Below are 26,419 nucleotides of genomic sequence, written 5' to 3' on the forward strand. Positions count from 1 at the left end.
CCTTATATCTTCTGCCAAATTATTCTGTGTGCACAAACTGATGTTCCTAAATGTGTCAGACCCCTCCATAAAGTTTCTCCTATTTTTTATTTCCTAATACACGTAACCTCAAAGGACTTCCTTGAGTCATTATCAGGATTAGTCTGCAGAAATGATCTACTGTACTTATGGGAAAAGTGCTTTCTTGTAATGTTGTTCACAGGTGAAAGAACCATATTTCCTGAAGATTGTTATGTTTTTCAATTGTTTTTTTGTCCTGAGGATATAGTGAGGTTCTAGTCTGTCAAACAAAAGGTCTTCCTATATAAATTTCATTTCAAGGCTTTTTTTTTTTTTTTTTAAGGCTTCTATTGAGACCATTTGATGCTTTCCTTTGAGGAACTACATCTGCAAAATTGTAGTATTGCCAAGATAGATGGTACTGTGTTAGGCTGTTTTCTTTTGTTTCAGATGATGTATTAAAAATAGCATTGTTGTCATTAAACAAAAAATAACAATTGGCCTAGACAAAGCATGTGCATCTGTAAAATTTTTCTTCTATTGTCTTTTAAAAAATTTTAACCAAAATATTTAACCAATAATAAAAAAGATACATAAAATGTCTGGACAAATATATGTTTTTAAATGACTGTGTCTCCGTTCACAGGAAATCACTGATAATGAAATTCTGGAGCTGGTGCATAGTGCTCTGGGGAGGATGACAGTCATCCGGCAAATTTTCCCTCTGTCAAGGGACAACAACCAGAGGTGCATGAGGAACAACCACCGGATATCATCCCTGCTGTGTGATCCACAGGAAGGCTACCTTCAGATGCTGCAGGTCAGTAGCTGTGCACAGCACAAAAAAGTCCATCTTAGAAATTTGCCATGCGATAGTTTTCTGTGGCAGTATTAACTCAGAGGAGGAAGGAAATGAGTACAGATAAATCTGAGGATGTAACCTTTGGTCAACTTTTCTTGACTATTAATTTATTTTATTTCCCAGTGCTGAGTGCTTTAGGTATGATGTTATGTCCACGAAGTATCAGCAAGTAGTTGCACTAACTCAGAGCTGATTTTGCATATTTCATTCTCTAAAGAATCTTTTTATGTTTGAAATTTTTTGTGCCATCATAGTCTTGTGGTATTGCTGCTTGCTTATTGTATTTATGCTTATTAGACATCTGTTGTGAAAGAGGTAATCGGGGAGGATAATAGAACTCTGACAGGTATTGGGTTGCAGAGCATTTCATTTTCAGGTAATGGACTGAATCAAGCTGATATGTTCAGTCTGTCCCTTTTCAATAGTTCAGAAGTCTCCAGTAGCTGATAATTGTCTGAGTGTGTAAAATATGCACTGCTAGTTCAAGTTTCAGGTTTTGGTAACACATTTGACTCTGGTGTTAGCAACATCTTGACATTTCTTGGCAGTTTGTCCCAGATATCAGAATTTTTCTTGCAGTAATTTAAATATCATTTAATAGGTGCTATTTCCAATGATAGTGCAGTAATTCAGAAACAAAAGCCTTGGACTTTCAGTAGGACTTATGTATTTTGCTTTACTTTAGACAGAGTTAAAAATCTCATCTGTATCACTGTTGAAGGTGTTGGATAAACTGTAGTGGGTCTTAGAATATAAACTTGCTTAAAACCATTTAATTGTAAACTTAGTCCTAAACTGAGAAGGGTTGAGTGAGGACACAGTGGTTGAGCCTGTGGGCTGTCCAGTGTGGGTGTGCATGGTGGAGTGGCACAGAAGGGGCTTGGCTTGGCTTGGGCTGCTGCAGCCTGCTCAGGAGGGTGGTGTGGGCTCAGAGCTCCTGCAAGGTGGAACTCCTCTCCAAGCTTGGAAGAGTTTCAGACCAAGGGAGGCAGAGAGATTGTCAGGAAGGAAATGGAATAAGGTTTCCCAGCTAGGGATAGGATGTTAAATTTACTTATTTACACCCCACTAAAAAGTAGCTGCAGAGACTGATATACTTTAAGGGACAGATAAGAGCAGTTCCTCCTTGAAGAGAAGCTCTGCAGGCTCAGGTTCTGTTCTCGCCGTGGCAAAGTTTGGGAAAAGCCAAACACACCCCCTGTAGTTCTAAGTGTAGCTGAACTCTTTCTGCACAGGGGAAAGTCTTTGTCTGCCTTGCTCAGAAAGAAGAGACACTTTTGATCTTTGTTAGTAACTCTGAGGTATGCTGTAATGAGAACAAAGGCCGCTCATTTCAGAGGATCAAAGCAATTTCCAGTATGATGAAAAATTATCTGTGCTGAACCAACAAATCACTCATTGGGGAATAATCTTCCATTACAGCAGGATTTTGAGTACTGCTGCCTATGCTGGTTTATGCATAATCTAATTCAGAGGCTCATCTGAAGGGCTCTGACAGGCCTGTGAGCAAGTTCTAATTTGCAAATTTGTAAACTGGTAACTGGACACTAGTAACTGGTAACTGGTTTTTGCTAGCACCAGCAGCCTCATGTCCTATTACTAAATTTCATTGATAAGGATCTGTAGCTAAGGACATTCTTCCTGATGATTTCCAGATACAGACTTTGGGAAACAAAACACACACAGTTTCTATCTTCCAGAAATATTGTACCACCTTAGAAACTGTCGTTGAGAGAATGGTGTGGTAATGTTATGCTTTGCCCATTAGTTCCTTCTCTATGAACTTAAAACAAGAGGGATAAAGAAGTACAGAGGTAAAATGTTTTTGGCAGCTGATTCCATAATTTTCATGTACAATTGCATTGGCATGAAAGACAGAGGGCACATGTGAGAGCCCTCCAAATAAGCTGTACCCAGTATATTTTTAAGTGTCTATAGATTGAATACAGGATGCTTTTATCAGGTGCAGTTACACCTGAAGTGCTCCCTAGCTGTATTTACTTTTCATAGGTTTTGCCAAAATATCTTATGTAGCAGCTTGTGGACATACTGCTCATAATAATTTGAGTGTGACCGACATGTTATTAATGGTCCTGTAATTAGGTACTTGCAATTTTCTGTTTCATTTTTCCTGCTTAAAAAAAAAATAAAGTAGTGGTGACCTTTTGCTGTGCACTGGTACATCACTGAATTACCCCCATTGCCAGAGGCTGCAGGAGCTCCAAGCTCCATGTCAGGCTACATGAATCCACCAGAGGCAGTGACTGCCTGCCAGCCCCGAATCTTTGTGTTGCTTTGAAGTACTTTGATTAACACCACAGTTTGGAAATCCCAGCCTCATTCTCCCGTGGGCAGTCTCATATTAATAATTGTTTGTTGTCAAGGTAACTTACCAGCTATTGTTGGTTAATTATTTATTTAATGACTTTGAAGAAGAATAAGCTAATCTCTGTCAACCTGTAGCTGTAGTATTTTTCTAGGGGAGAATTTAGCACTTTTAACAAGCTAGTGAAGAAAGAAACATTTACGTCATGGATTATTAACTTTGTTCTGGCCAAATTAATGAAAATCTTTTTGGAACGATTTTGTTCTCTGTGTCTTTAGTATCATATCCTGGAAGGTTGTTTTTCAGTGGGTGATCATCCCAGTTTGGCATTCTGACAAGCCTTTTAAAGATCAGGCTGTTCTGCAAGCTCATCCAAAAACTCATCTGTTCTGAATGCTTTGTGGAAATCCAATCTTATTCCATCAACCCACTTGTCAAAATTTTGCTCATGCCCTTATTTCTTGCACGTATAATGTACTCAGCTGGGTATCTGCCTCAAGTGGAGAAAAAGCTTTATAAAGTTTCCTGTCTTGATCATTTTATTTGACTTCAGAGGACTGCATTTCTCTCTGTCTTATTCTTCAGGTAGGATTTTTTGTGTCCGTCTCATTTACTTTTGGTAAATGGAAAAGACACAGTTTAGAACTTGCTTTCTTCCATTGACTGTTGGTATCCTATGGTTTGGGCCATCAGTGTTGCCTCATCTGGAGAGAAAGCACTGAAGCACTTCAGCATTTATAGCTAAATATACTTAGTCCTAGCCAGACCTGGTATGTATCCCCACATGGTATTTGGATAGCATATGGTGGTATAATTGCTATTTTTAGATTATTTCAGGAACGTTCTTACAGACTCCATTTGAAAAAAATTTTGTTGTATAACTTGCTTGTTTACAAAATATTTCCCATTAAGTATTAGTTTTGATGGCACTCTACAAACTTGATTTGTGATTAAGGTATTTTTTCTTTCATCAGTTCAGTCACAATGCATTCATAAATTCAAAATCAGATTTTTTTTTGTTTCTGTTTTTTTAAGAAAGATTTCTCTTTAGAAATGTAATTCCAATTAGTTTGTTTTTGCCCTTGCTTACCATTTATGTAGTTGATGAGTTCAATCCAGGTAAGATTCTAAAGATATTGAAATATATTAAAGGGACACAATGTATCTGAAATAATTTAGCAGGACCCAAAATACATTGTAGAATTGAAAAGGCAAAAAGAAAACCCCAGCATACTGTGTCACAAAATTAATGAGGCTATTTCTGATTGAGAGTCCAACCTCTCTATTGAAGAACTATTCCAGGCATTGCTTGGACATATTTGAGGAGATGTTGAGAACTGTGGGAGGGTATTCATTGAAAGAGCTGCTGTTCTCCTTGAGTAAAAATTTCCTTCTTCAATGATGTATCCATCTGATAGCTATGTAGGTATCTCTTAGCAGTTGCTCATGCAAGGCTGGGTTTTTATTTCTGATCTATTTTCTGTTCAGGAGTCATCGCAATTTAACTACTGTAAGTGAAGATTTTTTTTTTTTAAGATGTGTTTGAGTGCCTAAACTTGACGACCTGATCCTACAGTTTTGTCCAACTAAATGGCATTATTCTCATTTGGCTTGTTAACAGTGCTGTTATTACACGACTGTAGAGTCCTAGCAAGGGGCAGTAAATACTTATTAAGTCCTATTAAATCATTCACTTTCTCCCATAAAGGATTGATGAGCCACATTTTTACTTTTCTTTCAAAGCAAACCTGCATTTGTTAGTCTCTTTAGCAAAGTTTAATTTGGATTTTTGGCCAGATGTTTAGTCACAGTGAATTGTTTCTGAGTAGAATGTGAATGTAAAGTATCCTTGAACTGACTTTACTGCCCATTGCACAGCACAAATCTCTCCCTGAAGCCCAATGACGTGTGTTTTCTACAAGGTGTGTTAGCAGAAGAATTCATTAAAAACCCCAGAGCACTGCGGGTGTCCCGTGGCCATGGGGGGATTTTGTGATCACAGTGGGGGCTAAAACCCCAGGTAGGCTCTGCGATGATCTTTTCCTCTCTGCCTCTTTTGACTGCTGGATTTCTCTATTTGCATAATTATTTCATTGAATTTTTGTTCACTGCTCAATCATGAAGCAGACAATATTGGCTTAAGGAAAGCATCAGTACCTCCATTTTTCATTTGTTATTGCCTCTGAAACCTAATTTGCACCCATATTTATTTATAAATGAGGTAGGATAAAATTATAATCTTGTACGCTGTTTTGCAATTCCAGCATTTACCTCTTGTCCTTCTGCTTGACTCTTGGTTGTGTTTAGTTTTCTTTATCAAGGCACTCCTACTAGACTTTCCTTGCATAGTTAGTGTTAGCTGTGCCAAATTCCTGAGATGTTTAGTGGGTGAAGCCAATGCCTCTAGCTAACAAATTTGAGCATTACAGTGTAATCCAGGCCTTGTTTTATTGTTGACATGTTGTTACAAAACATACTGGCAAAGAAAACACTCATAATGATGTTAAATGCCCGTAATGAATAGCTGAAGGACAGTGAGCATTCAGAGAACAGAACCTGTAAAGAAAAGAGTGTTGTGATATGTGTAACTATGTAAAAACAGGAGAAAATTAAAAAGGAAAGAAGAGCTGCTTATCAGTTAAAAAGAGATTCTGAGAGCGCAGGCTTTCAAAGAACTCTTTGGAAAGCTCATTGAGATACTTAAACTAGAATTGGCAAACACTAAATAAAACAGTAGTTAGATTCCTTGCTGTCAGAAAGCTTAAAAAATATACAGTTGAGACCTGTTTTTTAGTGGTTGTAGGAGAATTTTAGTGATTTTATTTTATTTACCTTAGGGATAATAAATAAATAAATAGCCCTTTGGAAGTTTGAAGCTGCCATTTGGCTCTTTAATGAACGTTTGTATTTTTGTCTGTTTTTCTCATGAATGCTGGACTGCTGGCTGTGATTTTGCTCTCCCTGAGCAGCAAGTGTGTATTTATAATAACCAGGCACTGGTGCACTGCCCACGGGAGAGGCTGGTGGGTGTGGGCAGGACCAGGAGAAGCAGAGCCAGCCCCAGGCTCCCGAGGCACCCTGGGGACAGTGGTGACCAGGACAGGGATGGGGTGTGGCACTTTGTGTCAGACTGGGGCTCCAGGAATGTCTCCAGGAATGTCTGAGCCCTATCTCCTGGTGCCAGGACCTGCAGTGAAAGGTGTGTCCAGGCACAGATGCTCCAGACACACCTGGCTGAGCTGCAGGAGGCCATGGAAAGGGAGAGGAACATCAGGGAGGCTGGGAAGAAGCTGGAGAGGTGGCTCCAAGCACAGTCTGCAGTGTGGACCCATGGCTAAAGAGACCCTAACTCTCCCACTGGCACACCCAGAAGGGAGGGAGGGATGGGGTGCAGTGATGAGGAGAATGAAAAGCTGCAAAAGCAAGGACCTGCAGGAGGAAAAGACTTTCCCCAGAGCCTGAAGTGCCCCTGCAGAGCTACTTCACCACTTTGCAGGCTGAAAAGACTGTTCACATCAGGGGAGAGGCTCAGCTGAGTAAAGCAGCTCCTGTGTAGCAACCAGCTCAACTAAGAAAAGGCAGCAGGTGAGAGTAGCAGTGATTTTCTTCTGGGAAACACAGAGGCACATGGTTCTGATCCAGCATTGTGTGCCAGGGATGTGACTGAGAGATTACCACGCCTCATACAGTCCCCTGACCATTTCTGCTGCTGTTGATCCATGTGATCAGTGGCAATGATACAGCCAGGAGTGCTCTGAGGAGGATCCAGAAGGAAGTCAGTCAAAAATGCCAGGAGGCCTCTGTGGATGAACAAGTAGTTCCTGGACAAACTCAAAACACTAAGTCTACAGAGACTGGAATCTGAGACAGGAAGCTGGTGAGAAATTGTCTCAGCAGTCAGGGATCAGGTTTGGAAAACTAAAGCCCTGATAGAATTAAGTCTGGCCATAAATGTCAAGGGAAAACCCAAAATCTTCTATATGTACAGTTGGTGATAAAAGGAAAATGAGGAAGAATATGAACCCTCTCTGAAAGGAAATAGGAGACTTGGTTACTCAGGCTAAGGAGAAGGCTGAGATGCTCAATGGTTTATTTGCCTCAGTCCTCACTGCAAGAGCTCCAGTCACAAATTTTGAATACCCAATCCTTGGCAATGTCCAAGGACAGGATGGACAGGGCTTTGAGCAACCTGATCTAATGAATGGCATTTCTGCCCACAGCAGGGCGGTTGAAATCAGATGATCTTAAAGGTCCCTTCCAACCCAACAAATTCTGTCATTTTTTGAAACATATTTAAGAAAATGAAGCAGGTCAAATTTTCAGTCCCTCTGCTCTAACAATATTCTTGTTAGCTCACCATTATGCTGTAAATAAACCATCAATCTTTGCTGATCCTGCTCAGACACACTCTATCATTAGACACACAAATGTGCAACTGCACTGGGCAGTACCTGAGCTCTGAAAGTTGGCTCTCAGGTTCAGGGGATGCTGGGGCGTGCATAGCAGTCACTGTGATCTCTCTCCTCAGGCAGCAGGCATTTCTGGCAGGCTGCACTTGCTCTGACTCCTCTTCCATCTGCTTCATCCTTGGAGCTGACTGCTGTGGCCACTCATAGAGCAGTTTTGGCAGCAGCAGGGTACAGATGCCCAGCTTGGGAATGAGTTTTTGAAGTAGAGGCATCTCAGTGTCAGCTTGTGTTCCAACTAATCTCTTCAGCGTCCTCTGGCTGGACTCCTGGCTCTGCCCAGGAGTTGGGGTCAGTTTTTGTGACTTGCTGGCCTTCTCAGAAGAGCACTTGTCTGTGATTAGTCCCTCTGAAGGAGCTAAGAGCTTTCTTCATACATCACTTTAAAAGTAAAATCATTCTGGAAAATCTCATGAAGTTCCCATAGAAACTTCTGTGAAATGACATTTAATACTGTGATAGATTTCCATTCTTGAAAATTTCTGCTGTGCTCAACTAGTTATGGTGGATTTATTTCTTCAGTGCAAAAAAGAGCTTCATAAAGTCTGGAATAATTTCCAGAAGATAAACCAGAACATGCCTAAAATTATTCATGTACAGAGTATATTCTTTAACATATTAGTGAAGCAGTCACCATCATTCTTACAGCAGATCAAAAGCCATTTCAGTTCCTCCAGCTCTTTCACTGTCAACAATAGAGAGAAAGAAGAACTAAAAATTACTGTCACTTCCTCCAAACATGACTAAAATGAAATACTTTGTTCTAGTCTAGGAATTTTTATTCTGTTAAGGGGAATCTCTTCAGACAGATATATGTTCTTTCTTCCTCTGTTCCCTTGTGAATATCCAAATAGGGAAATGAAAAAATGCTCCAGAGCTTTGAAAACCCCAAACAGCCAAGTATGTTGCCTTGTTTTGCTTGTCTCTTGCTTTGCTACCAGTTCTGAATGCTACTTAAAGATGAGTTTTTAAAATTAACTATTTTTTCATGCTTCTGACAGTACTGGTCCAATCAGAGTACAGCTGAACCCTCGGATATCTCAAAAGTTACCTTTCAGTGGTCATGTCCATAATCAGAGAATTTGACAGGTCACTGAATATTAAAATATGTGTGCAGGTGCAGTAACAAGGACATACAGGCCATGTCTGCTGAATCCTTCTTCTTTTCACAGCATCACTATTCTCGAAATTACCGCAAACTCATGTTGCAAATATTATTTCATACGTATCAGAGATTTTGCTGTATTTAAATGAAATTTAAAAATTACTATAGCCTTAGATTTACTGTGAAATCAGCCCAGACTGTGTGTGTCTTTTTTTTCCTTTGTATTACAGATCCAGCCTTAGTTGTGGAAATTTTGATGCTGTTTTTTTCCCAGCTTGCATGTTTTCTGTTCTAAAATAGAAGTGTTGATTGTGTGAATAAGATGCAACTTACTCTTCCATAGGATATTGACTCTTCAGCGAGTAATGACTAAAATGTAGTTATGCATGCATGTAATTTTTACTGGAGTAAATAGAGTATGATTATATGAGGGAAGTAATTTTTCTGATTTAAAGCACTATTTAATCACATTTGGGATGAGGCTTTCAGCAGAAGAGAACCAGAGTGGCAAAATACCAATGCATAGTACAACAGAACATGCAGAATATTCTTTCCATGGTAAAAAGTACCTTGGTGTATTCTCTGCAGCATTTTCTTCTGCCTTGGTACAGATGTCCAGATGTAGAATAACTACAAATGTAGTGGGAGACTCCTCTTGTGCAGACCCTGTCTTGCTATCTCCCAGTTTGTAGCATTCTTTCAATAGGAATTAATGGAACAATAGTGATGCAAAATCCATTAAAGGTCTAGCTGAACTATGAGGATTAGGTTGGTAAACACAGGATTGTTCTGTTTTGCTCTGCAGCAGGAAGTAATTTGAGTTGGGTACAAGGTTGTGCAGGCTGAGATCCTCTCCCAAGCTCTGTCAGTCACATGTGCAGAATGGTGTCTTTCCCAACCACATGAAAAACAGAAAACAGTGTACCCAAGTGCATCTTATATTTGCCTTAGAGCTCTCTGCTAGCAAACCAAGCACTGTTTTTGGGAATGAGGCTGCAGTTTCCCAGAACTACAAAAGAACAGTGCCAAATGGAGAAAACACAAAGCATTTCTGATCTGTGGGAGTTCCAAGGCAACAGACAATTATTGTCAGTTAAAAGTGAGTGTGTAAAATTCAGTTGGGAGGAAGGAGGAAGAAATGCCATTTTTCCTCATGTATGTAAAACCTATTTCTAAGAAAGTGGATGTGGTTTGTGGTTTGTTTTGATTTTTTTTCTTTGAAGAACTGTTTGACCCAGAAGTGCCCTCTTGAATAATATTGAATAATAAGGATCCGCTTGGTTACTTTATTTGAAAGTTGTTTGGAAATATCTGCAGAAATAGAGAAAGAAATGCAATTGAGCAGGAGAAACTTGGTTGCTGGGACTCTTATTAACTCTCTAACTACTTTTCTTAAAACCAGAGGAAGTATGGCATATAGCTACTTCAGAAAACATTCTAAAAAGGAAAGGTTTAACTGGATGAAATAGCAAATACAGGCAATGTGGAGTGCTTGTTCAGTTAGACTGAAAAGAAAAGAAGGGGTAAAAGATGGCAATGCCAGATGAGAGAGATTTTCTCATAGTATCTCATAGGTTTTGCATTATTTTCATGTTAAGATCCCTTTTTATGCTTGGTCACTTAAATAAGTGTGTATTTGCAACATCTTTTTCTCTTTGTATATTGATTCTTTCAAAGTTCATTTTTGCTTATATATCTTTTGTTCAGATTTAGTTATACTAGAGGATATTTCAAAGTGCTTAGGTTTTCAGTTTATGTCAAACTCCAGATTATTGAACATGAAACATTTTGTTTCTGAAGATTAGCATCTTACAGACATCAGAAGTTTACTTGTAGCCAGTGATTCAACAGTAATATATGTTTAAGCTTTCACAGTGACACTTTTATTGGGACACCAAACAAGTGACATTTATGGGAAGTATGCAGCTGAATTAACTTCCACCTACAACCCTTTCCTGGTCTCTAGCATTACTTTCTAAGGTGAACTAGAAAAATCCAGGAGATAAATGGCAGTCAGGGATGACCATGATCAAAGCCTACAGCTAGAAGCAATGTTATTCTTATTCTTATTTATTATTATGATTGTCACTGTTGTATTAATAGAAAAAGCTGTATCTGACCAATGATGTAAAGTGAAGATTTGAGTTTAGTAAAGACCAAATCTAAGCCCCTGTGCATACATTTGCTGAAGAGTGCATGTGAACTCTGGGAACAGGTGAAGAGTATCTATTTTTTTTAAATCATTTGTCTCAACCAACTTCCACTGCTAAAAGTTTTACCATTTGAGGTGGATAACACTGCCTGTCAAAGATCTAATAATGTATTGCTAGACATTTCTTGGTCTGAAAAATTAAATGCATTGCTCAGCATTGCTAGCGTGCTGTTCTGTTCTTACTGGAGTCTTTGTTACCAATTGTTTATTTCTGTATCTCTCATGTAAATTGAAGAATAAGGTGGCTAAATTCAGTTGCTCCAGAAAAAGTAGCACATAACCAGTCTCATGTATATTTGGTGGAAAGAGATAATAAGACCAAAGTAATACTGTGATTTCTCCTCCTTCTGAAGAGTTGTGTGTATATTGGATTTTGCTATGCCAGAAATTACCAGTTGCTCAAATGAATAAAACCCTCAAGAACTTAATTCCATTCTATCTTTCCCTCCTTGCTGAAAGGACTGACAAAGTAGCAATCCTTGTCTTTCATTGATAGATAGCTGTACTCCCTCTGTAGTTTGAGATTTTATGTGGAGTGTGATCTCTCTTTACAGCACTGCATTGCAGTAATGCTCAGGCAATGCCAGTGTGCCAGAATCCCTCGGACAGAGCGACCCATGAGCACAGGCATTTGTCCCAAATGCTTTGACTGTTGACCATGTCAAATATACCCAGCTTTTAGCTCTTCCTTATTCCTTCTTTTGTTTTCTTTGCTGGTTTTTATAGTTTCTTTGGAAGGTGCTCACAAAAAAAAGAGGCTTATTCTTATTATTGTTTGCAGGTTTCCAACCTGTACCTGTATGACAGTGTGCTCATGCTGGCCAATGCTTTCCACAGAAAACTGGAGGACAGGAAATGGCACAGCATGGCAAGTCTGAACTGCATGAGGAAATCCACCAAACCTTGGAACGGAGGAAGGTCCATGCTAGAGACTATTAAGAAGGTGAGAAAAGACAAATCACCATTGTGTGAGCAATTGGAAGAGTTGCTTCCTATCTGCTTGAGCATTTGAAGATGGTTTTAACTTCTGTTCAACTTTTCTTTGATGTATTACAAGCAAGTGATCTACAATGACCAAGGACGATCTATACCTGTTAAACAAGCAAATGATTTATGATAAACAAGTTTCACACAGTGCAGTGTGGATCCAGTGGTGTGTGTGCTACTTCTGTTGTTCTCATAGCTGCCTTCTGTGGAGGAAGTAGGATCAGGAGTAGTCATGGGAATTGATTCATGCATTTTTGCAAGAAGGTAACTTAAGGAGCTTAGAGGGGACAGGAGGGCAAACCAGTGATGAGGTTTAAGACTTGTGTTCTATTTTCTATAGCTCAGATAGATTTGTAAGTTAGCTGAACATTGGTAAGGATCTATTTGTGTATTGTAGCCCGGAGCAGAGAAAAAGTATCTGTTTTGACTAAGCTGTCACTAACAGTTACACTGTCTTGCACCATGCTGAAATATTCAAATACGGACAGAACTGTGGCTTTGCAGACACCTGACAACTTCTGCTATAAAAGTTACTTGATCATAAGTAATAGCAGGAAAAACCCTAAATTTACTGTACTAACTTTAGTAATTGTTCAGAAGAAACCCCCTGTTCCCAAATATATATTGATGAAATAATTTTCCTCTAGTGAAATGATGCAATTTGATCATTCTGACAAGTCCTAATGATTCCATCTTTTGTTGCTAAATTAATTTGAACTTTGGTGACACTTCAAACTTCTTTGCTACAAAGCTGGAATCAAACTCCATGATAGCTTCACAGAGATGCAGTTTTATCTTTCCTTCATGCTTCTCTTGGGAGCACAGCAGGCATGCCCTTTGTCTGGGGCTGGGAGTTCATGCCAATGCTCAAGTCAAGATCTGAGCCCACTGACCTCAGTTACACTGGGAGGGCTGTTTCAGAGTCCACTAAGGCCTTCTCTTTTTCTTTGGGGTCTGTTTCTGTGGACAGTTATATCCTGATGGCCATAAATACTGGGTGTGTTGGTGCTAAAGTAATTTTCTGAAAAAATTAAAAAACTAAGTCTTTTGTCTAGTTCCAGGTTTGAGCTACTGAAGAGCATGTGATGGCTACATTTGAATTCACTGTAAACATGATTAAAGCATTTTCGGCACACATTTTATGCAGAAGAGTGTTCATGAAGGCAAATGTCTTCTGTTCTGAAATGTCTCAAACTTGCTTCCTTAGGGTCATATAACTGGGCTCACTGGTGTTATGGAGTTCAGAGAAGATGGAGCCAACCCCTATGTCCAATTTGAAATATTGGGCACCAGCTACAGCGAAACATTCGGCAAAGACGTGCGGAGGGTAAGGATATGCTGCTTCCTTCTCTCTTTGTTTTCCTCTAAATAATATACATCCTACCTCACAGCAGAAAATGTTATTCTTCAAGAATGAATTAGTGCTATGCTGCAGAAGACATTTACTCTATGAGAAATATTTTCTAATTTATTACACACTTAAATCTTGAAAACTGGTTTATATTGGTAGGCAGGAATCCTGCAAGTTATTTCTCATGTGCAATAACGATGCAATGCCATAAGCATCTTGTGAATATAATAGTGAAGACTGCACAATTTAGCTTATGTATTTTATTGTTAATTAACATAGGGTTGCTATAATATAAATATGGAAGATACAAAACAATTGGCACTTGTCTTACTAAGGAAACTAGCTGAGCATATAAATTACATAAACACACTAGGATGTTTTAAATATGGCTGCTGCAAGGATTTGAGATAAATAAATTAAAAATTCTAGAGAAGATAATTTCCAAAATGAAAGATGCTCTGTCATGATAAGTAAAGATTGACCTATCAGTGGTATGTGGTGGAACAAGGACTGCCAAAGATTAGAAGGAAGTTAAAATGGTTCCATGGGATTATTGACATAAATTGTCTTGTTCTGTGAAGGTTACCTGGAACACACTCAGGCAGAGGGGGTGCTCCAAAAATACATGAAACTCTCTGTTAAACAGTGAGGTTCTGATTGGAGCCCATGCTATAAATAATTTCTAAACTGCTCAGATGGTTGAAATACAGATATTACTGTGGTATGATCAATGGGTACTACATTAAACAGAGCTGACCAAAGAGGATTTCACAAATAATTAAAATATATGTGATTTCTTATTTGGACATTGGTTTCTGTGATTTGCTTTGATTTGTCTGAATTACAGAAAGCAAAGAACTTGTGTTTACATAATCATCTTTATCAGCTAAACATGAAATTCTTTCAGAGTCTAATTTGGCACAAAGATTCTGGACATGGAGCCAAAGTTGTGCAATATCTATTAGAAATTCAACAGAAGGGAGACAAGTATTTGAAATACACAAAGTTCCAGGAGATATAATTGAAAATTTTCTGTTGCCAAAAGTATGCCTCTGAACACTTCAGTTTGGCTCTTGAATTGTGGTGACCAGAAAAGGCTATTTCTCAGTCCACTTTTATTTCTAGAAGATTTAAAATGAGGAAGTCTTAAGTTTCATACACTATGTATGAATTATAAAAGATTATTTTATTGTCTTAGTTTTGGAAAAAGTGTGACCTGTTTAATAAAACAAGGTTGGTTTAGGAATCAGTCCTGTTTCTCAGACAGCAGTATGCTCCTCACTTTATGTATAAGTATGCAAAACAGAAGGCTCTGGTGCCATGTGAGATGCTGTGGACTACCCCACTGTTTCTAGCTGCCAGCCCAGAAAAGCCTGAGTATCCTGTCAGTGCTGTGTTATCCCTAGCACATGGATGCCATAGGGCATTTAAGTTTGGTCCCATTTTGTTACAGAATTCCCAAGTGACTTTGCTTAAGTCACAAAATTGCTTGATGCTTCAATGTTTACCTTCCAGTAAGATTGGCATGAACACCACAGAGCACAGGTTTGAGCCTTAGAGGCAAACTGGGATGTGTGAGTATACAGTATTAGGTGTTTTCTAATGTGCTTTTCAAATATGGTACCACAAGATACAAATGCCCTCACTTTGGTATGTGCAGCCCACTGACCAAATTGACACATAATCCAAAGGTGTGAGGTGGAGATAGCTAAAATATCACTCAAAAGCAACCACAAGGCAAAGAAATAGGTAAAATTACTAAATGGGAAAATTACTAAAATAGCTGACCTGGTATACTGCTGATTACTTTTGATCCCTAGTGTGCTACTTTGAGGTTGTGCTGCTAGGTGGTTAATATATGAAGGTTCTTTGGGTGTTAAATGCAGAACACTATAGAGTTCCCAGAAATTGAAAGGGAGTATAATTCTAAATGGGTAAAAAGCTAATGGCTGTGGAATACTGCTCTGAGCTAAAATGAAGTTCTGGAAATCATCCTTTCAGTCTAATATATAGAGAGAGTAAAAAGTCAGCAATATGCTATAGAAGTTTGGAGAACTTGGAAGAGATTATACCTTTTAGAGCAAAATTACCATGGAACTATTGGCATTCAATTATTTAGGCGGCCTGACTTTTTATTATTGCAGCAAAAATATGTTACAACTTAGAAGTGCTTTTAAAGGCTCAAAAAGTCATGCTTGTCTTATTTATATTGCTTGAGTGAGAGACCAGTTTCTGATTTATTGTCAGTTGTTTCCATTTCAGCCTTTGATCAGGTGTAGCTGTGGAGGCATGTATTTTGGGTAGAAAACAGAGTTCTTTCTGCATGGTTTTATTTATGTATGGAGAGCATCTGTAGTTATTCATTCCTGTTCCAGACCCTACAAGGAATCTTTGCACTTAGGATCAGTGACAGGTTGGGGCAAAATACTATAATTTGAATGTTGAACCTTAGAGGAAATCCAGTCAAAACCTTCTAATTGGACTTCTAATACTCAGCATCCCTTATAAAGTTTCTTGGAGATCTGGGAGGTTGTCCAAGTCAGTAACTAAAATCTGTAGGAATTTTCTGAGCTATTTTGCAGAGGCATCTTGACTCTCCAGTTGTCCTGAGATCTGGTCTTTGCACAGGCCATTTTTCCTTCCACCAGCTGTGATTTAGTTAAGATTGCATCTAAATATTTGTATTTCACTGCTCAGTGAAATTCTTTATTGCACAAGTCACTTTGTCTTCTCCTTTCTTACTCAAGTCTAACACCATGTGGTTTTGGTAAAGCTTCACAGAGGCTTTTGTGTATTTTGTGTGTTACTGTTTGTTTTTCCTTTAGGTGTACTTTAGTGGAAGGGAAACTTCAGAAAATGCTCTAATTTCTTTGGTTTAAACATAAAAGAACAGGGTATGTCCCCTAAGGTATATCACCTTGTTTTACAAAGGGCTCAGGTCATTGCCTTCTCTTCACTGTGTACATGCAAAAGTTTAGAAAGTATCATGTATTCATACTTAAAATAGAGATTTATGTCTTGGCTTATTGGAGCATTTGAAAGTTACAGATTTCTAGAGAAACTGAAAAGGCTTGCATGTCTACTACTTGACAATTACCACTATGATTTATGTTCCTAGTGTCTATAAACACCTCCAGAAATAGCAACCAGAGTATCTATATATATTTAAAAAAATAAAAAAAATTAGTGGATGTAAAGTGATAAGGGAACAGAATAGATCAAAAAGGAAAAAGCAAAAATAAAGCTGATGTCCTACTTTCGCAGTCCAATGGAAGTAGAAGGGGAAAGGAAGGCAGGACTACATTAATTCACTTCTTAGTGACTGTCTGTATTGTTAGCTCTTATTAATGAAATTCTTGGTGGAACTTTCAGAACATCTGGGCTGCTTCATACTTCTTATGTTCCTGCATTTGGGTGGATTCTACACAGTCCAAGAGCTGGATAATCCAGCAGTGAGGGCAAAACTAAGGGAGCTGGAGCTCCAGGGTGGCTTTCCTAGCAAGTCACCACATCACTGTGAGCCCTCGAGGTGTAAACCTATTTATTCTTATTTGCCCCTGAGTGCAGAGAGCACCGTAACAGCTCACACACCTCACAGGGTGTGATTAGGCTAAATTAGATGATGCCTGTAAGGAGCTTTATGATAATCTTCATCTTCATCTTTGGCAGGAAGATCTTCTTTAAGTGTGAAAAGATGTGGGTATTCAGTTTACTTTATGACATGGAACATATTTTTTCTAAAGCAATCTGCATTTCTTTCCCAAGCTGGCTGTAATGAAGGCAGAATTAATGATTTGCACACATTTTGTATTTCATGAGAAGCGTTCTGTTCAAAATGGTAATGTTTGTGATTGGTTATTCATTTCTGTCAGTTGGTATGTTTTTGTTTTTTTTTAAATTAGATTTTCTTCAAATATCATCAGCTTTGTAAACTGTTATAGTTGTTTCCTACAGCACTTCTGAGGCAGACTGCAGAAATCACTGTAAGTAGTTTTTGTGATATGTTTCACAGTTGTTGAAACCACATTTTTGAATTCTGATACCATGGTTTAGTAGGGATTTTTATTTTTAGACAATCTCATTATTATCACAAACACAAATCCTATGCTTCTTACTCATTTCAAAAATGAATGGTATTTTTAGACATCTGCAGTATCAAGTATTTTCATCTCTAAGAATATTGCTGAATCCCATCATATACTGCTAAAAGTGATATTTACACCAAAATAATTATGTAGTTCTTACCATAATTGAATGAGTTTTACTTACATGGAAAAATACATTATTTAATTGCCATGGCTTTAGCTGTAAACAGATTTCTGCCTCCTGTTTGAGCACTTCATAAGTAGGCACTTGGGTGTAGTATTTCAGTTTTACCTGTTTGGCCGAGGTATCTTTCAGCAACAGTGTAAGACTGAACTTGTGTCTACTTTTGATCAGTGAAATCCCTTTGTTACATTGCAAAGGGAAGGGTGAATAGTCCTCTCTCTCGGTAGAATGCAGTTTCCTCATATTTACCTTTGGTTAAACTTTCTCTTTCTGCTTGAGCTGATTGAGTGGTGGAATAATTTGGAAAAAGAGCATTGTGATTCATCCTATAACCACACTGTATCAAACTGGAAACACAACTGTAGTATTTTACTCAAAATAATAAACCCCTTGAATTTTATTTCTGATTTTATTTGCATGATGTATATGAGGAATAAAAGTAAATGCATTCTTTGCATGTTCCGTAAGTTGAATTATTCATGGTGAAAAATACAGCTTAACATATAGGAAATGGCTATGATCAATTTTTAAATCATAGAAGAAACATAATAACCTTGAGCATTTTGGTTTGTTTTTTTCCCTGAAATAAAGTGGGGTCGCTGCTTGCCCAAGTTCTGCAAATTGGTCTTTTTTTTTTTTTCCTAATTAAAGAATACTTAATGTTGTGTATACATTAATTATAAAATTCTAGCTGAATTCTTTCACTGAAGAATGGGTAAACAATTTTAAAAATATATTTTCTGTTGCAGATATGTGATACATAGCTCTTTCAAAGTTGGTTTGGTTCTTTTAACATTCTAAATTATATTTTTGGAAAGCATTGCCAATGGGACCTATGCTGGTGTATAAACTGTTACTTGTATTTGCAAATTGTGCCAGTGTCAACACCAAGTTAAAGGAATGTCTTGCAAATTTGGGTTGGAATTTCTCCAAGCATAAGATTGTGCTGGTCTTCCCCTTTGGAAGACTGTTTATATGACATTTTCACAGTGTGAAGCTTGAGAGTAGATTTTACAAAGCAGACATACCTGAGGTGAGAGTGGGGCCAGGACAATTAGGGTGCTGCAGAAGTTTCCACAGCCGCATGGACCACTACCTGTATGCTTAGAAATTCTTTTTAATTTCTAAGTCACATAATATATCATACCTACCAGGTTATGTTGAATCAGAGGTATAACATTCTCCTTTTTTCACACATATGTTGTAGTGCATAAAATTGGGATAATAGGAGTGCTAAAATCAGCCTTGTAAAAACAGGTGCATCTTTAATTCTGGAGTTTTCACCAAAGCTGCTGTAATGTACTGATGAATCCTAGGAGGGTATTCCCTCCTAGGTATTCTAGGACAAGAAAAACCCCTTTCTGTAGCTCAGCTCATGAAGAATCTGTGCTTAAGTGTGGACACTATGAAAAAATATGTATTTTCATACAGCAACAGGTCAAGATTTACTGAGCTTAACAAAGAAAAGGAAAAGAAGTATTTGGAAAAAAACTACCCAAATTATTTTTATCTTTTTCGAAATCCAAAAATTATTTACAATTTTCTTTTTCACGGTATCAATCTTGAGCAAAGGCAACAAGCGCTCTACTCCAGAAAAGAGGAACAGTCTGTTTTTTTTAATTTCCTGCCTTGAGAAATATCTTTGATCCATGATTCCTACCTATTCCAGAACTTTCTGTTGAATGTCAGAATAATGTTTTTTAGTATAATGTCTGTTTAGCAAAACTGCTTTGAAAGAAAATAGTAATAATAATAATGCCAAAATACTGTTATCTTAACTGTCAGATGAAATAGATGTCATCTTGGCTTCTATAAGGACATAAACTAAGGAGATCAAATGTCTCTTCATTTGCAGCATGGTCTCAGTGTCAGGGGCAGTTGCAAGGACTGTATATTGAGGGAGACCATGCACAGTCTTCTCTGCTGTACTTGAAAAATGTATTTAATTCTTCTAATGGTTGCTGCCTTGTATCATTTGATAAACTGCAAATACATGTAGGCCAAGCATAATTTATGAAGTAATTTATTTCAGCAGTAATATTAAAATCCAGGGTATTAAAATCTGGTGCCTGCCTGTGTGTATTGCTCTGATATATTCAATATGTCCAAAAGTGGATCTTTAAATATAGGTAGTTAATCTATTTGGTCATGCTTCCATCACAGTTAAGAAAAATGAAAGAACTTTATGGTTTCTCTTTAGCCTTATTAAAATAAACAACATAAATAGAAGCTATCTAAATTTCCCCTTCTATTTGTGTTTTTATTTCTGCCATTTTATGCCAAATTACATCACTGTATATGAATAAATACTTTCACATGGTTTTCAAAAGAAAGTTTAATGACAAGATTACTTTGTGATCAGTCCAAATGCGGGACATGAGAAACTTCTGTGTTACCAAGTGGCAAGAACTATCTGTCTTGCTTTGACTTGGTTCCTTAATTTCATTAAGCTTAAAAAAAAAGAATAATCCTAATTCCTGAATTTACCTTTTTGGAAAGATACTTTCAGAAGGGCATCAGAGTTCTGATTAAACTTCTTTGTCTCTATTGGCTAATTCACTGCAATGACAGTACTTGGCAGAGATTGCCTGCTGCTGTTCCAGTTCCTCACAGAACTGCCTTTAAACTGAGGACCCCTGTTCTCAAACTACACGGGAAACGCTGAGTCTTACCTTAAAATATGTACAATCTATAATCAGTGTGACCCTGTGTCAAGGAAAGAGTTCCAAAAGATGACCGGTCCAGTACCACAATATGTGTTGCAGTAGGAGTGGATGAGTTTATGTATTTTGGTAAAGTACGCAGATAACATGTAATAGAACTTGGTTTTCATTTTAAGACAACATAATTTTACTGGAATGAAGACAGGCTTACGTAATTACTGCAATGGAATATTCTTTCTGAGCATGCCATAGTGTGTCTGTACTTTTAATATGTTAATGAGTGTGATGCACAAACATCTACTTAACTCACAACCATATCTTTCCTATGAAAAGTGAAATTGCAGACTCCCACAGACTTTACTGATGAGGCCTGAAGATCTTGAGAATACTGGGCTTTGTTGAAAGCACGTGAAATGAGAAGTAAAGGATTAACAACAAATAGTCTGATTCTCTGTTATAGTGAAGGAGTTAGGGAAATATCCTGCTGTTCAATATTGACCAAAGCAGGTAACCTGATACAGGTTTTCTTTTAGGAAAAGAAGCAGCATAAAAATAGTTTAATCTGACACCAGCTATTTGCTTTTAATTTACTTGCCAAGGTCACTTGCCCTGAATTTGAGCAGAATGAGAAGAGAGCTTGCTTGCCTATTGAGAGGCAGTAAATTCCTCTCAATTGGAATCTCACCAAAAGGTCCCAAAGGATGTGCTTTACTTAGGACAACACTTGCACTTGTTCTCACTGTGTCTGAAATTCTTATGCTATCTTCTGTTCCTGCCCTTTCTCCCACCACCACAGGACTTTGGGAAAAAAAATGGGGAGTCCAATTCTTTCTCCTGCATGCTGGGATACTGTGTTAGGGGTGAAAGTGGCAATGACATTTTGTGTTAGGTGGCTAAGGGTCTGGTGATTTTACCAACCTGTCGAGGGAATTGCTGGTTTCAGCAGGTTGCCCAAAATATCTCCCTGCACTGTTCATTGTAAAGCCTTACATTTTCCAAGTTTTATTGGTAATATTTTGTTACAGTGCTCCAAGAGAAGTGGGTATGTTTTAAAGTAGGTGAAATAGCAAAATTTAGGGGTGGTATCTGGCTCATACCAGTTATTGGGCATTTGTCTGGGCTGTTTTTAACTAAGGAATATTATCTAGGTACACATGAGGTTGGCAAAATTCAAAAACAGGTGTACTTTTACAAAGCAGTCTAAAGCTTTCCAAATACTGTGGTTGGCCAGAGAGGTGAGTGGTTCCTGCAGCCTTACCAGAAAGTAGTCCTAGACAAGTACAACAATCAGCAATTGCCTACGTGGGAGAAAAAAACCTAATATTTAGTAACTAGGAGCATGAGTGATATTTATTTGTATGAGAACATTTCAGTTTGAGTAGTTCTGGCACTTCTATAATTTTCTTAAAGCTTTATGTGCAATTTATTCTACCATAAGATTAATAATACAGTAAGGCCCAAGTTTGCTTTGCAAGATTGCTGTCTGAGCTGTGTTGAATCTAAACTGAGCTCATGCTCTCAAGATGCTGTTCAATACCAAACTGCAAGGCCATTGTAGCTATTTACATTTCAGTAGCACCTGGAGGTTGTGGTTTTGTTATATCAAGAGATGTCCAGGTCATTAAATGTATAATTATTGTGTAATATGTAAACCATGTGGTTGTGTATTCAGAAATCTGCTACTGCTGTTTTGCCATTCTGATGGGAAAATTCTGTCATAATCTAAGTTTGGAGAACATTCAGTATTGGGACTTTTCCAGGGCATTTACCCAGACAGGGAAGAGTATTTCTCTGCATCAGGTGTAAGGTGTGACTTTCAGGGTAGGTACAGCAAACAGTGCTGGTCATGGCTCAAACTTGCAGAGAAAGCATCTCCCTTCTGGAATAGAATCTGAAGCTGCATCTTTTTTCTTTCTTTTCTCCTCAGTTTTAAAATAATTGGGAGTGAAATATTTTATAGTAGGCTTTCCAAACTTTCTCAGTAATACTACAAGGTAATTGCACTAGAGAAACAAGTGTTATTACTCCATGGCTTTTGGGTTTTCTTTCTAGGGCAAGAGAGGGCAAAAGAGAACACAAAACATTTACTTTATGAGCATGAGGGAAGTGCACTGAGATTTTGTTGTTATTTTTCATTAACTCTGATTGGTTTCTGAGTGTTCAGTGGAGGACTGTTCCTCGATAGACTCACTGAAAACCATTCAGTATTCAGGGCGTTCTTCTTTTTTTGAACAGAAATAGGAACACACTAACCAGTGAAGTGAAAAACACAGATTTGCTGGCTGAGCTGGCTTAAAATGAGAAAACGAATCTGAATCTGGAGTACAGCCCACAGACTGCTACTCTAGTGTAGCTCTTATTACAGCACCTTTCAGGTCCTTTCGTAATTAAAACAAAATGTCTAGTCTTGCTGGGATCTCAAGAAGGGTCTCTTATGTCAGAGACTTGCTCTCTGGGTTTGCATCTCCCTCTCATGCATCCCCCAGTTTCAGACCCAGCTGATGGTTCTCACTTGTGTGCTGTGTTCTGTGCCCCATAAACTTCTCTCTGTTGAGGAGAGAAGCCACAATGCCCCTCATTTTGGCAAGAAATCCAAAGTGACTCTGTGTGCAGACAGGCTCTGAAAGACTGGTACCTTCCTCTGCTGCCCAACTAAAGCTTTTTAATAGAATTCAACATATTGTCATACTTGAACTGAGAGATTTAATTGATTCCATCCATTCTCCAAATCTATAGATATTTCCTTCTTATTTCTATTTTAAATTAATTGTTCAAAGATCTATAGCTAACTATGGTTTGATTTATTAGAAAAGTAAGGAAAAAACATAAAATGCCTAGTGTTAAATCTCAGAGGAAGAGAGGGAGAAATTTTCATATATGTTTTCATTTATTATGTAGTGTGCTTCTGTGTATTTTCCTATGGGTGGTATTACATGACTTTATTATCAATTCTACTGTGTCAGACAGGACTTAATACTATCATAACACTTTATCCATGATGATTCCTGTTGAATCTTTTTAATTATCCACATGCCATGCTCTATTTCTTCCACTCTCAAGTTGCAGCACGAAACAGTAATTTGTTGTAGTAGAGAAATCCAAATGGGAAATATGAATTGAATGGTCTTTTGTTATTACAATCTTTTCTTTTTCAGAGAGGGTCAGATGTCATAAGGAAAGGAGCTCAGATTACACTAGAAGGGCATTTTTCAGAACTAATCAAAATTTTAAGGCAGTAAGTAGTTTTGCATTTAGAACAATTCTTGCAATTACAGTAGCTTTTTTTGTATAATTTATTATGATTTTTCAAGTTCATAAGAGAGAGTTATGACTCTTTTAACAAGCTCACTGCAGGCAAAACAAAGAATAGCTTGGAAGGGACTGTTTCTCTTTGTCCTGTCACTCCATGAGGGTAAAACGTCCCCCTTCAACTTTCTTGTAGCAACCTTTAGGTAGTGGAAGGTGCTATAACATCTCCCTGAGGTCTTTTCTTGTCCAGGCTGAATAACCTCAACTCTCCCCACCTGTCTTCCAAGGAGAGGTGCTCCAACCCTCTGATCACCCTCTTGGCCTCCTCTGGACTTGCAGCAGCACGTCCATATCCTTGTTTTAATATGGGGACCCTAGAGCTTGATTCTAATATTATCAGGAAACAGATGTTCTGCTTAAAATACAATAGTTGTTGCCAAGTACAGTGCAGCCTGTTCTTCATAATATACAGCACTTCAGAGAGGAACTTCACCTGCCCGCTGCTCCTGCTGCCTGCCAGATTATCTTTCTCTATTCTCACAGATTTTGAGCAAAATATTCTTTAAGAACCTGTGCTCATTTTGCTTGTGTCTGTACAGGAGGATTTATGGTAGGTCTTTTGAGTATTGATACTGGATTTTGAAGATAAGCTGCTCTTTTTTTGGCAAAGAAATAGAGTTAGCAGGATCCCCTAGAAGGATGAGAAAAATTGGAGCAGCAAGGATCTCTTCAGCTTCCTTCCTCATGTGTCTCCCAACTCAGCCTGCCCACACTAAAAATCTCCATTGCTCCACAGCAGTCAGGCCAAAGCAAAGATTAAATATCCTTTCCTGCAGATGATTAACTTTCTAGATGCAGTTGGTATAAAATAGGTACATCAATGTACCTACTACCTCTCTGGCTGTAGTTATTTCAGAAACGCTGTCTGTTCTGAATTCATAATAGCTGTGGCTATTTCCTGACTTAAAAGTTTAGGATCAGCCTAGCAGCAAGGCTCTGTAGAGCCTGACTTTGTAGTTGAAGTGAGCAGTTTTAACTCTGATTATGAAACACCACTCTAGAATATTTCCCTTTTGTGCCTCTGGCTTTCTTCGGTAGATATTTCATGGTCCAGTCCAGAAAGACAGTGTATGGATTAATACTGCTCCATATCAGTGAGGAAAGGAAGGGACTTTTTTCTCCTCCTTTTCCATTAGAAGTAAACACACCTTAAACCCAAAGCCATTTGTGTACAGCCATGATCCTGCCCCATCATTGCTTCAGACTCTTCCCTGTTCCCCATGCTCTCTGTCACCAAAAAAAAAGCATTAACAATGTCTTCCAGCATAGAAATTGGGATGGTTGTTGGTTTGACCTATCTTAGTTCCAGAATTCCTTTACCTTTCTGTTGGCATTTCAAAATCACAGAATCACAAAATGAGCTGAGTTGGAAGGGATTTACAAGGATGAAGTCCAACTCCTGGCTCTACACAGGAGCAGCCCCAAGATCACACCATGGGCCTGGGAGCATTGTCCAAACACTACTTGGTGCTGTGACCACTGCCCTGGGAGCATGTTCATTGCCCAACCATCCTCTGGGTGAAAAACCTTTATCTACTAACCATCCTAAGCCCAACACAACTTCAGGCCATTCCCTGGGCTCCTGTCACTGTCACCACAGAGGTCAGCCAGGCAGCAGCACAGTGCTCTGTGCAGAAGTGCACCAGGAGCACAGGCTGTTAATCTGAGCAATCCCAGAAACCTGGGGATGCAGTGATTCATGAGGAAGGGACCTCCAGCTGGCCTGCAACTTAAGCAAACTGACAAAATCTGTTGATTTAAATACATGTTTGATTGACAGCATCTCTGCTGAAATCCACTTCAGGAACTAGTTCTGTTGCCTTCCTGATGTATTTGTACTGAAGGATGTCTGGTCTTGGCTGTCTCAGACTTTTTATGTCACAATGTGCTTGATTGTAAATCAAAATGGTCTCCCTATTTTTGTTGCTGTTAACCATTTGCATAAACATTCTGAATCTTTAAATTTTGGGCAAGACTGTAAAGCATGCAAACTCTTATAGTTGTATACTGCATCTATAGATTTCACTGTCTCTTGATTTTTTTCTGTGACATACTAGAACCTGATTTTCAGGTCAATCACTTAAAAAATTACAAATCAACAAAAAGCAATTCTTCTGGGAGCATTTTAAAGCTTTATATGGACATATTTTTAGGATGGAAAAAGCACAGCAGTAAGATTCATTATTTTACTTCTGTGTGCTCACTAATGCTGTCAAGAATTCAGTGTTGAGAAACAAGACATGCCCAGTAGAAATGCAAGGATATGAGAAAACCAGAAAGAATTTGTGGATACTAGTCATCAATAAGCCTGACAGACAATATCAGTGCTTCCTTTAGCTGATTACAAGCTAGAAGTACAGCTGCTTTCCAGACTGGACATTATATTAGAGAACTTAATATTGCTGTGAGGAAGAGTTTTTCTGTATTATCTCTGCACAGTATTTTGCAGACATTCCTGCAGTGTCCCTCATGGTTCTCTGGGCTGGCCCAGTTGCCTGGCTGGAGCATGGGCAAGGCTCAGCTCTTTGCCTTCCCCCCAACAGAGGATCTGAGCTCACATCAGGGTGACAGCCCTGGGCACTCCTGGTGTGGTTACTGCTCAGGGAGTGCAGAAAACTGGAAAGCTGGGTATATTTGGGATGCTTCAGTTGCCTCCAGTACAGGAAACTGGTACATTCCTGTGTCACTTATCAGCTGATGAGGATTTGATAGATATTTTTGGACAATTCCCCCCCAAAATGGCAACAGATTGTCTAGTAATAGTTTAGAATGAAAAATAGGGCAAATTTGGATATAAAGAAAATACAGGCTAGCTTAGTGTCTGTGCAAATATTTATTTAAATCAGATGTCATTTTTTTTAAAAAATAT

General features: G+C 38.4%; 1 protein-coding gene across 2 annotated transcripts in view; it reads left to right on the forward strand.

The window, feature by feature from the left end:
- GRID1 (glutamate ionotropic receptor delta type subunit 1) overlaps nt 1–26,419 on the forward strand; it is a 488,806-nt gene that overhangs the window by 381,930 nt on the left and 80,457 nt on the right. For both annotated transcript variants that reach the window (XM_033065524.2, XM_033065523.1), the window contains exons 6-8: nt 647–820; nt 11,753–11,914; nt 13,166–13,285. In XM_033065524.2, the coding sequence (XP_032921415.1) occupies nt 647–820; nt 11,753–11,914; nt 13,166–13,285 (456 nt within the window). The remainder of the gene's footprint in view (nt 1–646; nt 821–11,752; nt 11,915–13,165; nt 13,286–26,419) is intronic.

Source organism: Catharus ustulatus, chromosome 8, assembly GCF_009819885.2.
Source record: "Catharus ustulatus isolate bCatUst1 chromosome 8, bCatUst1.pri.v2, whole genome shotgun sequence".
NCBI lineage: Eukaryota > Metazoa > Chordata > Aves > Passeriformes > Turdidae > Catharus > Catharus ustulatus.